The 13,906-nt window shown below is 38.7% G+C and overlaps 1 protein-coding gene across 2 annotated transcripts in view; it reads left to right on the top strand.

The window, feature by feature from the left end:
- The window catches only part of LOC124253738, a 34,370-nt gene extending 22,983 nt beyond the window's left edge, over window positions 1-11,387 (top strand). For both annotated transcript variants that reach the window (XM_046687562.1, XM_046687561.1), the window contains exons 15-20: window positions 2,691-2,809; window positions 3,371-3,428; window positions 9,223-9,240; window positions 9,289-9,402; window positions 9,972-10,043; window positions 11,156-11,387. In XM_046687562.1, coding sequence (XP_046543518.1) covers window positions 2,691-2,809; window positions 3,371-3,428; window positions 9,223-9,240; window positions 9,289-9,402; window positions 9,972-10,043; window positions 11,156-11,295 — 521 coding nt within the window. In that variant the 3' untranslated portion in view covers window positions 11,296-11,387. The remainder of the gene's footprint in view (window positions 1-2,690; window positions 2,810-3,370; window positions 3,429-9,222; window positions 9,241-9,288; window positions 9,403-9,971; window positions 10,044-11,155) is intronic.
- The last annotated feature ends 2,519 nt before the right edge of the window (window positions 11,388-13,906 follow it).

The raw sequence follows: 13,906 nt of genomic DNA, 5'->3' as shown, positions 1-13,906 counted from the left end.
TTTTGTTGAACAAAATTAGGATCCTAGTTCTCATTAATAACGTATCAAGTCTCATTCCAAGATCCCAGCCTGTTCGAGCAGAGATAATACACGCGACGCAGATAAGTTATTCCCTGAAAACTGGTGAATTATAAAATACTAGTCATGACAATGTATGTTTCCCTAGTTTTTTGGTTATGGAAATAGTTATGGTACTCGGTCATAGCCTTAGAATGACATTTTGTCAGCCAATGAGAATACAGAACAACTTTCACGGCACACACTACTGACAAATAGTGAGTCTGATGCCGACGTAATTGGACAAAATGGAAAACAATGAAAGCAACAAGTACTTCATGATTTGTCATCGTATTTGGCAATGTTTCGGATGGACTGCAGCATTTAGGGCTCCAAACCGAAAAGAACGTTATAGCGAAACATTTTAATTCAAGCTTATGTGAAATCTCTCACTGATTGATAATTCATGGGTACCAGTCAAACTGACAGCTACAAAATGCCCCAGCAAATTTGGTAACTCATTCCAATTTGGTCAATTTATTTAAAATGATTAAATATATGCCGTAAATGCATAGTTTTTGTCAACTTTGATATTAGGTTCTTCATATAAACTTTATTAGGAAGTAATATTTCTGATAAATGTTCCATTAGTAAAATCATAACTATGTATATACTTTTACATGAAGAACATAATATCAATGTTGACAAAACTTTGCATTTATGGCCTATATTTAATCAATTTAAATAAATTTGGGCATTTTGACTACCTGTCTTGGGCAATTTGAACAAAACTCCGGTGCAATTTGACCAAATTTGCTGGGGCAATTTGTAGTTGGGGCAATTCGACTGGCAATCGGACTTTAATGTAATTTATGTCAAAAATACCACTGACAGTAAGTTGTAACAGGGAATGATGGAATCTCGTGGGTACTTCTCCCTTCAGCCTAGGTTTTGGATTTTCATACCCCATGTGTGCATGTCTCTTTCATATGCGCCCGAATCGGAATGATCGGAGCATTTCTCCTGCCTAAATCTGTCTCTTTACTTGGAAAACGGAAGAAATTGTGGCTCTGTAAATAGTTCGACGATTCCGTGCACCCCCAGGCAACGGAATACACCATCGTACTATTTACAAAAACGACAGAAACAACACGATTTGTATTGCTGTAGCGCTTGTCCTTTGGCAAAATGGCGGACGCTTGTCACATATGACGTCACGAGCGGAAAGGTCACGTGAGTTCCAACGGAATATGCATAATGGCCGAAGCTCAGATAACAGAAACTGTTTTCGCGATAAAAACATAATTGCTGTAATATTGCTGTAAGCGGCATAAAAGCCCTACTCATTCGCCCAAGCTCTGAATATATTGTATCATTTGTGTTTCTATTCCGAATAGTTGTCATATTATTGACGCGGCTTTAAACAACATATACTCTCTCACTATATATCAACCTTTGAGATGTCTTCTTTCAGCCAACAAGTCAATCTTTGCAGGATTTATCGCCAAGTTAAGAATTTGGTGCCAGACGTTTTCTGTGTTCTGTGTCGTGTCATCGGTTGATGTACATTGGATATTTGATAAGTGAGAGATGAGATGACGTACAATAGTGTGATTACAAGCACAAAGGAGGGAGCATGGAAGCCAGATGGACAAAGATGCTCCCTCCTTTGTGCTTGTAATCACAACTATTGTACGTCATCTCATCAATTGTATAAACTCAACTCTAATCACAATCAATCGCTCTGTACATCAACCTCCTCTGCTGTAATCACTTATCAAATATCCAATGTACATCAACCTTGTTAATTGTATATACTCACTATACAGCTATGTATATATTCTCCTTGCTTCAGTTGTTGTATCACTTGCTTGATAACGGTGTTAGTACCTACACCGAAACGTCGCACTCATTGCAATAAAGAAGTTGACTATCCATACAAATCAGTTTTTCTTCATCTTCACAACTTCTAAAATGTCTCTCAAAGAAATTCTATAACACCGTTATCAAGCAAGTGCTGGAATATTGCTGAGCATTAAACAACAAATCAACAAACCAATGTTAAGGTTCTGGACATTTCATTAGGAAACATGAAATATTTCGGCAGTTTATCTTTTCATGGATGGTCGTGAAAGAATGGTAAAATCCAAAAATATGGCAATCACAGCGGGAATGTTATGTTTTTAATCGTTTTGTGCAACAAAATAAAATATCCGTAGATATAATATCGTATTCAGGCGGCCACCCTGCTTAAACGTCAATTTGACAAATTATCATACATACTAGTAATTATCACATCATTGAAATAAATAAATTATGATAATGAAATGTCTCGTCTGCATCCAAAGTACACTGTCGTCAGACTCACCATTGTTCTCGGTGCCCTTGGTTTGGTACCTCCTGATCTTTTGACGCAGATCAGGAGAGTGCCAGTGTTCTCCACCGGGAGTACAGCCCTTCTGACACTCTGGGTAATGCAGAACGCTGCAGTGTTGGGGAGTCTACATATTCTCCGGAAAGTTCTTGGTGGGTTCGACCAGGCAGCGCTTATTAGGAGAAGTCCCTGAGCTGATGTTGAGCCTTACCAGCCTGACTGTGCCAGGGTCGGCCCAAACCTCTCTGCTGCATTTTTTTATCTTAATTTGTAAATTTATGAATATGTTTCAATATATGATTATTGTGTTTGTGTCCAGGTGTGTTGACGGGAACAGTGGACCATGAGACACCTTTAGCTATGGCGTACAACCTCATAGCTGCCGCAGTCACTAGAGGGACGTTTGATGTACCAGTGGCGCTACCATCTGTTGGCATCGTGAGTACACGTGTACTTAAGCTCATTCGAAATGTTCAGTCGTGTCACCTGATTATCTGGTCCATCGACCACTTGTTTGCAGGGCGCCGTTTTCGTAGCAACTTATTCCGCGTCAAACACTTCTTGCGATCAGTCAAGCAGGATATGCTTAAACGTTTGGAGAACATCACTAATTTTCAGAAATTCACTCATCCGTGGAGGTCCTGGTTAGAATTGGTCTTCAGAAACCCATGTTTGTCGTCAGAGACCACTAACGGGACCGGGTGATCAGAATCTCTGACTTAATTGATGCATGTCATCGTATCACAATTATCACAACATCGATGTTCATGATGTCAATCACTGGATTGTCTGGTCCAGACTCAAATATTTACAGACCGCCGTCACATAGCTGGAATATTGTCGAGTGCGGCGTAAAACTAAACTGATTCACTCACTCCATACAATGGCCTCAAACCATGGGCTTGCTTGTCCTTATGATTGTTTTAATACTTACTTTAAAGTCTCCTCCCTATTTATGTTCCTTGAAGGGAGTACCGAGTTCTGTCTTCAAACTTTCAGAAAGAGACGTTTACGGCCACAAGCATACGAATGCTGAGTTACAGTGCAACGACACCGGGTGAGAATTCTTTGTATTATACAACATACACTTGTCAATAAGGAGCTTCAGGATTTCACTTTTGTACTGAATCATAAAATTATCATCATCATTATGTTATTGACTGAGTTTGGTTTCACGCCGCTTTTAGCAATATTCCAGCAACATCACGGCGGGGGGACACCACAAATGGACTTGACACATTGCACCCATGTGGGATTCGAACCTGGGTCTTCGGCGTGACGAGCCAACGCTTTAACCACTAGGCTACCCCACCGCCCCTCAAACATTAGAACAATATAGATTAACAGATACAAATAACCAGGAGGATTATACACTATACAGTTAATGATCATGGCAGCCTCCTTTGGGAAACTCTTCTTTGGAAATACGGAGTGAAACTATACAATATTCATCATGGAAAACAGAAAGAGAGAAACACCAGAGAAGGACTTGCTATCAGAAATAGAATCTGTTCAAGAAAAAATGGACGAGACTGCAGACATCTCTGGAAACATGACAAGAGATCAATTAATTGAAGAAGAGGTGAGAATGTTCTATAATAGACTTTATCAACAGCAGGACTTTTCAGATGTTGACTTAAACCAAGTTTTTCAAGATGTCACTGTACCAACCTTAAATGATGACACAGCATCATTATTAGAAAGTCAAATCTCTACGTCAAAATTGCTAGAAGCCCTAAAAAGAACAGAAAATGAGAAAAGCCCTGGGCCTGATGGTTTTATTTCTGAATTTTACAATTTTTCTGGAAGGATCTCAACAAATATCTTTAAAATGATATTAATTATTATTTTGACACAGGTGAATTATCTACATGTATTACTGAAAAACAAGGACTTATAATTTGTATCCCTAAGGAAATAGACCTAAACAATTTATGAAAAATTGGAGACCAATCTCACTCCTTAATGTTTTCAATAAGTTAGCTTCAGCTGTTATTGCTCAAAGAATAAAATATGTCTTGCCACATTTGATCAATGAAGGATTCATGACAGGCCGTTTTATTGGCGAAGCCACCCAGCTTATCTATGACATCATGCATTACACTGAAAACTATCAGATTCCAGGCTTGCTTCTTCAAGTAGATTTTGAAAAAGCCTTTGATACAGTTGATTGGAAATATATTGATAAAGTATTTTCAATTTTGGCCCAGAAATAAAATGGATAAATGTACTCTACAAAGATTTAAAATCGTGTATCCCTGTGAATGGATTTGATACTCCTTTCTTTCCAATATCACGTGGCAGTCGTCAAGGCGACCCATTATCACCATACATTTTTTTTACTGTGTGTAGAAATCCTTGCCATTATGCTGAGAAATAACAAAAATATTTAGGGTGTAAAAATTGGACATATTGAATATATTCTCTCACAATTTGCTGATGACAGTACTATTATTCTCGATGGAACTGAGAAATCTTTATATACAACAATTTATTAACTAACTTTCTTCGCTAGGTTTTCAGGACTTAAATTGAACATTGAAAAAAGTAAAATTATATGGATTGGATCTAAAATGAGATCAAAACATAAACTATGTAACAAATGGAATCTTGAATGGGTAAAGAGCTTTAATTTGCTTGGAATAGACTTGGATGTAGACGTGGATGTAATGGTAGAAAATAAATTATAATGATAAACTACAAAACATGTTAAATTTAATGAAAATCTGGTCATTCCGGACATTAACTCCATTGGGAAGCAATACAATGCTGAAATCACTTGTCTTGCCTAAATTGTACCATCTCTTCTCAATGTTACCTAATCCAACTCAGAATATTGGAACTGTTTTCAATTTATTTGGGTTGGAAAGACTGACAAAATAAAGAGAGAGAAAATGCACTGTACACACAAAGATGGAGGAATTAAAGTACCACATATCTTTAAAACAAGTCACAAAAACTGTCTTGGATAAAAATAATCTTGACAAAAGACTCAAACCTCCAAAATCTTTTTTTCGTAAATCTACCTCCGTTACCAGGAAGTTTCTTTGAAATTGGCCCAAGTCAAATATGCCGACAACATGAATAATCCTTTTTGAAGCGATGTACTTATGGCTTGGGCAGATTACATTGAAACCTTATGGGAACTATCACCATGTGTAGGGAAATTTCTGACATTTCCTTGTGGTTCAACAACAAACTTATTATTGGTAATGAAACTCTTTTTTACTCAGATTGGTACAAGAAAGGAGTAAGGTCGGTTAAAGATCCACTGGACAATGATGGAAAATATTTAGATTTTAATGAATGTGTAGCTAAATTTCATGGCAATGCCAATTTCTTATCTTATCAACGTCTGATCAGTAGTGTAAAACAGCTACAAAAATTAATAATCTTGTTACCCTTAACTCAGACCACTTATCATTAGAATTGCCTATAGTTCCTTACTATATTCATTAACTGTTAGATTCTGATAAGGTTAGGAGGTTGTTTTGTATCACTTTTCTTCCGTCAATATTCAAGAAATCAGCCTCAAATTTAAAATGAGAAACCATACTTGAATCTAACATTGATGAATCAGATTGGAGAACTGATAATATATGCCATTTAGATGTACAGAGAGTACGGAATTAAGATGGTTCCAAATGAAAATTATTAACAATATTTTAGGCACAAATTATTATTTGCATAAAATATAAGTCAGTGACTCATCACTGTGTAGCTATTGTAATACTTCTAATGAAACTATTTTCCACCTTTTGGGGGATTGTAATTTGATAAGTAGACTTTGGAAGAAAATTGAAGAGTGGCTCATGTCTGATGCTGGAATAAGGATTAAACTTACTCCACAAATCCAAGTATTTGGATTAAAGGAAATTCGAAATGATCCTTTGAATATAATTTTGCTTCTAATTAAACAGACAATTTTTCACAACCGAAAGTATGGAATAATACCAGATCAAAAGAATATTTTTAGAGTCTGCTGCAAATACTATTATGTCTCAAGATGTATAGCTCTTACAACCTGTTCATGTGATAGATTTACAAAATTTTGGTCATCGCTACATACTTTATTTGCCTAATAATGTACTACCTGCTTTGGATAAAGTCCACATTTAACATTGAACATAAGCAAAGACTGTAGACCAATATACATGTATGTCTATAGCTGTATAGACTCAGATATTAGCATCTTTACATAAATACATATTCTCTTGAAGGTGTTAAGAACATGCAATTGTTATTCTAACTTGTTGATTACATCATGTGACATATGACCTGTACTTTGAGAAAAATTTACAAATAAGAATAAAAATGTTATTGATAGTATGTGAAGTATATCTCATTCTGGGGTGTTCTGATTATGTTATTGATAACATACAGGTGTACATATCTCATTCTGTAGTACTTCAGTGACCCATGTTTGTCGTAGGAGGCGACGAACGGGATCGGGGTGGTCAGGCTCGCTGACTTGGTTGACACATGTCATCGTATCCCAATTGCTTATCTCGATGTTCATGCTGTTGATCACTGGATTGTCTGGTCCAGACTCAATTATTTACAGACCGTCGCCATTTAGCTGGAATATTGCTTAGCGCGGCGTAAAACTAAACTCACTCACTCACTCATTCTGTAGTATTCCAGTTATGTTATTGATAGTTTGCAAAGATATCTCATTCTGTTGTATTCTAATTATGTTATTGATAGTATGTAAAGTTCATCTCATTGTTCTGAATTACTCTTTTGTTTTTCATTGTGTAACATGATGTTATTGAAGATGTGTCAAGTGAATGATTGTGAGTTATCAATATTATGTTATTAATGGCGTGGTAAGCGCGAATCATTGTGAAATTTCAACAATATGTTATTGATGGAGTCCCAAATGTATCAGTATATACTACTCGAACTTTGCTAAGGATCACACAAATTCACAACTTTACTTAAACGTGGATTTATAATTTGAAATTGTATCCATTTCAAACTTTATAAATAATAATATGGTAACCCCCTCTTTATGCAAACAACCACTTTAATCTAACATTATGCACTTGATACATGAGTAACCATAAAAATGGTTTTCATGGCACCAAAGAAACATTTTGCACATAATTGACAAATAAACAACACATGTCAATAGCAGGTATGGGATCCACAAGATGCAATGACATACTAAAACCTAGGATCCATGCTTACAATAAGCCTAGGTGTTTAATCCAAATTTGACCCAACATAATAGTTTTCTGTTGAATCCATGATTTGATCCTTAGCAAGGTATGAATAGTATATCATACACATATCACGCTGTTAGGATACCGAGTCAGGCGTGTATCGTTGTGCAGTATCACCATTATATTATCGATAGTACTATTAATATATATCTGGGCGGTGAGGTAGCCTAGTGGTTAAAGCGTCCGCTCGTCACTCCGAAGACCCGGGCTCGATTCCTCACATGGGCGCAATGTGTGAAGCCCATTTCTGGTGTCCTCCGCCCTGATATTGCAGGTATATTGTTAAAAGCTGTGTAAAACTAAACATACTCTTAATATGAATCAGTTGAAGAAGGTGGGTATTGAAGGGTAGTAATTATGTTCTTGAAGAAGGTGGGTATTGAAGGGTAGTAATTATGTTCTTGAAGAAGGTGGGTATTGAAGGGCAGTAATTATATTCTTGAAGAAGGTGGGTATTGAAGGGTAGTAGTAATTAATTTCTCCCATGAAGAAGGTGGGTATTGAAGGGTAGTAATTATATTCTTGAAGAAGGTGGGTATTGAAGGGTAGTAATTATCTTCTTGAAGAAGGTGGGTATTGAAGGGTAGTAATTATCTTCTTGAAGAAGGTGGGTATTGAAGGGTAGTACTTATCTCCTTGAAGAAGGTGGGTATTGAAGAGTAGTAATTATCTTCTTGAAGAAGGTGGGTATTGAAGGGTAGTACTTATCTCCTTGAAGAAGGTGGGTATTAAAGGGTAGTACTTATCTCCTTGAAGAAGGTGGGTATTGAAGGGTATTAATTATGTTCTTGAAGAAGGTGGGTATTGAAGGGTAGTAATTAATTTCTTGAAGAAGGTGGGTATTGAAGGGTAGTAATTATGTTCTTGAAGAAGGTGGGTATTGAAGTGTAGTAATTATCTTCTTGAAGAAGGTGGGTATTGAAGTGTAGTAATTATCTTCTTGAAGAAGGTGGGTATTGAAGGGTAGTACTTATCTCCTTGAAGAAGGTGGGTATTGAAGGGTAGTACTTATCTTCTTGAAGAAGGTGGGTATTGAAGGTTAGTAATTATCTTCTTGAAGAAGGTGGGTATTGAAGGGTAGTAATTATCTTCTTGAAGAAGGTGGGTATTGAAGGGTAGTAATTATCTCCTTACAGCTGGGTGGTCATTGCAGCGGGGAACTGATTCTCTTGAGATATGAAATCCTATACGAATCCATTGTGTTGAACGTTCATGTTCAGACATATCTTCACTCAGTTGCATACTCTGGAAGGCTAAAGCCTTGTTACACATAAGACAACAGGACTAAAATGGATTTGCTACTATGTGTGTTATTGGCTTGTGACATTACATTGCCACAAATGATGATGGACTGTTGCCAACAGTGAGCATTGAAAACGTCTTATGTATTGTCACTCTGAACTCTCACATTGAGCCATCCTTCTGGTGTTCTGGGGCGGTCTGGTAGCCTAGTGGTGAAGCGTTCCCTCATCACGCCGAAGACCCGGGTTCGATTCCCCACATACGATGTACAATTCCCCTGTACAATGTGTGAAGCTCATTTCTGGTGTCCCATGCCGTGATATTCCTGGAATATTGCTAAAAGCTACATAAAACCACACTCACTCAGTTCTGGTGTTGTAGGAGCGACGCAAAACCCAAATCCTGGCCAGCCGACATCAAATCCTGGACAACAGACGCCCAAGCCAAATCCTGGACAACAGACGCCCAAGCCAAACCCTGGACAACAGACGCCCAAACCAAATCCTGGGCAACAGACGTCCAAGCCAATTCCTGGACAACAGACTCCAAGACCAGGAACAGGTAAACATAGCATTTGCCGGTTCAGGATGGTATGTAATTATCCTTACACATCATATATGCATGTTCCATACAATTAATTATGTTGGTCCTTAAGTAATATATGTAGAGTTTAAAGATGACTATTGGAAGAAGGCACGACATAACATCCTCTTCATCAAAGTCGACTCGCCACCAACCCAAGCGCCTCCAAAACTTCTTTAATCGTATTATATCGTCAGATAACCAGTGTGTCGAAATATTTAGGGTGGCGACAATTTTTCCAGATAGTCTTTTGGAAATTTGCTCTTTATTGACGCACTATTCCAGCTGTCAAAAATAATGTAAATTCTAGCCAAGTAAGTCGACATAATCAGTGTCTCAAGATAGCCCATAAGCCGAGAAAATGTGTCCAACAAAGTGGAGACAACAAATAAAACAATAATCAGAGGAAGTGAGTGGCTTGGCCTCCACTGTTCCCGCGTTCATCAGAACATCCAGGTAGTGTATGCCGTATGTCAGAATGTCCAGTGTCAGTCGAGATGTTGTGTTTGTAACTAGCTGCTGTGTCTCTTTATCTTAAAAAACCCCAGGAAACAACCCGACGAAGGCACCAGTCAATTGTGGCGACGTCGGAACCCCACAGAAGTCGTCGAGCAGCGGAGGTAAAACGCCTACAACAACGACATCCAGTATTTGTGAAAGTTTTATAAAATGTAAAATGCTTGAAAGAAATAGCTTACCGGCTTGTTTTATCTACTTTGGATCACAAGTTATATTTCATAAGATCACATCACATGACGCATCAATGGATCATATGGTAGCATATTGTGTCACATGACACATCAGATAGGATCGGATCACAAATGACATATCACACAGGATCACATCACACGCGATGACGTCACACAGATCACATCACAATTGAATTTCACACAGGATCACACATGACAGATCGCAAAGGATCATATCATTACATATGATCGCAGCATTCATCCTTACATCTTGTCATCTTGTCCTCGATACCATGATCCGATACCCGTGCTTCAAACATCCACGCCCATCCACATGACTATATGACACAGGTCTACATCACACAGGATCACATGACATAGGATCACATCACAGACTATGACACCACGCCCATCCACATGATACAGGTCTACATCACACAGACAGAATCACATGATATAGGATCACATCACACACAGGGCCACATGAATCACACAGAACCACAAATACTCTTAAGAAATGTAGGAGCACTTCATTTTAATTCAATCAATGTTGATATGACAATAATGAATGTTTTGAGAGTGCATCACCATTTGCACTTCCTTATGACCATAGTTGTTTGTACATTAATCGTTTTTGAAAGATGGTGTATGACGTGAAATTGGTACGATTTTCGATTTGTAACACACACAAAAAACCGGCTAGAAACAAACACTTACAACTATGTGATGCAAGATTATTGTCAAAATTACAGTCATTTATTGAAAACCGTCAAAATCAGAAATGACACCCCATGCACGTGTATGGGGCAACTGCTTTGCGCACGTGCATCCAGTGCGTTGTGTTTAGGGGTGGTGATAAAGAGAAATGGTGGTGCGTTCATAAGATGTCTGTCTTTTAAAAAGTTTGTTAACGCTTATACTTCCTATCCAAATTGAAAGTTCAGGTTCTCCTACTTTTTTAAAGGGTATACAAGAAAGGGTATGGATTCTGGCCTATGGTACATTTCTTTTCCAATCATCGTTTGACGTCTTCTTTCATCCAGGGACAATCGCAGGCGTCGCTTTAGCCATGTTGGCAGTTGGTGTCATCATTGGTGTCGCAGTGATGATGTTTGTCCAGCGACGACAGAAGAAAGCGGAAAACTATCAAGTTGCTTTCGTCAACAAAAACTTCGAGAACTGAAAGTCTTGGAGAAAGTCTAATGCGGACATTTGCTGCTGCGTTCCTAGTTCAATGTCTATATCCAAACGAATCTAAACATTGACATTGAAATGTGAGTTCTTCATTGTGTTTTGATCAATTATGTGTACGAGCTCGTACTTGTATTTATGTTTCGTGTAACAATTAGCAAGTATTATGTGTACAAATTACTAAGTTTTTGAAAAACTCAGATAAGACAGAGAAAAATTAACTGTGACAGTTGTTGAATGTACTAGCGACGGATTTCGAGGGTCGGTTACGGGTAAGCGAGTTATTTTGTTCAACAACGAATTTGTAACATGGGCCTGCCACTCAAGTACCAGGTCGCGTGACAGGTGTGACCCGTGTGATTTTAAAATGGGCCTTCTCATTCCACATAGCATTCCATTTCCTTTTGGTGTCTAGAAACCAGATGATTTTCGTCAACTAGTAACCCCATTTTCAATTCATTTAACAAGTGACATTTGTTCAACTTCATGAATGCCAACGTATGGTGACGTCAAGGAACTCATTGAGAAGTGACTTTTATAAGTTTCTTTTCGTAGTGGTGTCGAAGAAGGAAGGGCTGAGGGGGAGAGGGGGGATATGAGGTGCAGGGTTGGGATGGAGGGAGGTAACTCTGATTATGAATCAATTCGTGGCGGGGGGACTTAATACTCACCAGTACATATATCATGGTTTGACCTGACAAATTATGAAATATTTGCTTCATATCTTTCGAAATAACATATTCTATACACACATACATATACATAGACATGTACGAATTATTTGTTCAATAAAACATAATATTCTATAACTGTTACATTAGTTAGCTATTTCGCAGGAAGAGTATCGCATCTAACACATGTGTACATTGGATTTGTTTATTCTGAAATCTCACAGTGACTGAGACGTGAAACTGCTTTAGAACTGAACTTCAGTTTTAAAATTTGTGAGCGACATTCCTTGTTTTGGAGGTGGACATTATGTTAATCGATCTAAAATTTCACTCCCCAAAATGATGTTAAAACCGGCAGAAGAATCCTTAATCTTTCTATTTTAACAGGATGTTGAGTTGTGGATTCCACCCGCGCCTTTGCAACCTTTGACAGATCCAACAGTGATCGATCTACGGATGCTTCGTGCAACGGGAGCAACTTCAGACGAGGTTATAAACCTCAGTTCTAATTTTATTTTGGTGTGTGTGTGTGTGTGTGTGTGTGTGTGTGTTGGCGTGTGTGTGAGTCAGACCTTGACTCTCCGCTATTAACCCATCTGCGAATATTCAAAGAATAAAATGTTTGACGTACTTCGAACATACCAGTCACAATAAAGACGCACATGCGCACACGCACATGGACGCGTGTACGCGCGCACACATCATAGTAAATCAACAGCATACAACAAAACACCAAGAAACTAACGCATACACACGTAAACATACATAATGACACGCTAGCACTCACGATTACTTCCTTCACATACTGAATGTGTTTAAGGGCATCTCCGCAGCTTGTGACCACGGGATCCTATTCAAGCACACCGTGAAGATCCGGGTTAGAATTGGTCTTCAGTAACCCATGCTTGTCGTAAGAGGCGACTAACGGGATCGGGTGGTCAAGCTCGCTGATAAGGTTGACACGTCATCGTATCCCAGTTAAGTAGATCAATGCTCAGGCTGTTGATCACTGGATTGTCTGGTCAAGACTCATTATTTACAGACCGCCGCCATATCACTTGAATATTGCTGAGCGCGGCGTAAAACTAAACTCACTCACTCTCATCTAAAGCAACAGATCCTTCCAATGCTTATCATCCCCTTGCTACGCATAAACTCTTCTTCTCAGAATAATTTACTCAAAGCCATAAGGAAAATCCATGTCCGGAGCCGCAAAATACCAATCATATTTTAGATCCGTGTTTAAGGGGTGTGAGAGTGGAGAACATAGTATCATCCCCATTATTTGCAAGTGCGGCGGTAGATAAGGTTTCGATTCATCAGAAGCGCTCTTAAAATCGCCAGCATCAACATATGACACCATCTCCAAGATGTTCCAGTCGGGGCATACATTGTGTTCCCATTCCACATTGCCCATGTTGGTTGGATCAGCCTTCAGATAACCAGCGTCTGGTTTTCATAACGTGGTTGATTTCCAGCCAGCATACCAGCCACTGGTTTGTCAGGGTCTGATTCATATATTTGTTGAGTGAGTGAGTGAGTGAGTATGGTTTTACGCCGCTTTTAGCAATATTCCAGCAATACTGCCGCGGGGACAACAGAAATGGGTTTCACACATTGTACCCATGTGGGGAATCGAACCCGGCTCTTCGGCGTGACAAGCGAACGCTTTAACCACTAGGCTACCCCACCGCCCCTCATATATTTGGATATAGTGTTGAGATGGCGTGACGAGGGGTTCATCGTCGTGTTCGTGATTACTGCTCTTATACAGCAGTTTAACATGGACATCTCACCCAGACAGGTCATTGTCCACTCTTCGTATCAACCCCTTAATATCGAGCTCCAGGCAGGGTAACATGAAGAAACATTTTGCCTCTTTCTTGGCATTAGGTGGCTCAATGATCGGTCCACCTACCTATCGCTCTCTCG

Source organism: Haliotis rubra, unplaced genomic scaffold (genome assembly GCF_003918875.1).
Source record: "Haliotis rubra isolate DU_JTF1 unplaced genomic scaffold, ASM391887v1 Scf55, whole genome shotgun sequence".
NCBI lineage: Eukaryota > Metazoa > Mollusca > Gastropoda > Lepetellida > Haliotidae > Haliotis > Haliotis rubra.
The sequence above is the reverse complement of the archived record's forward strand: the minus strand, read 5'-3'. Positions and strand labels throughout refer to the sequence as shown.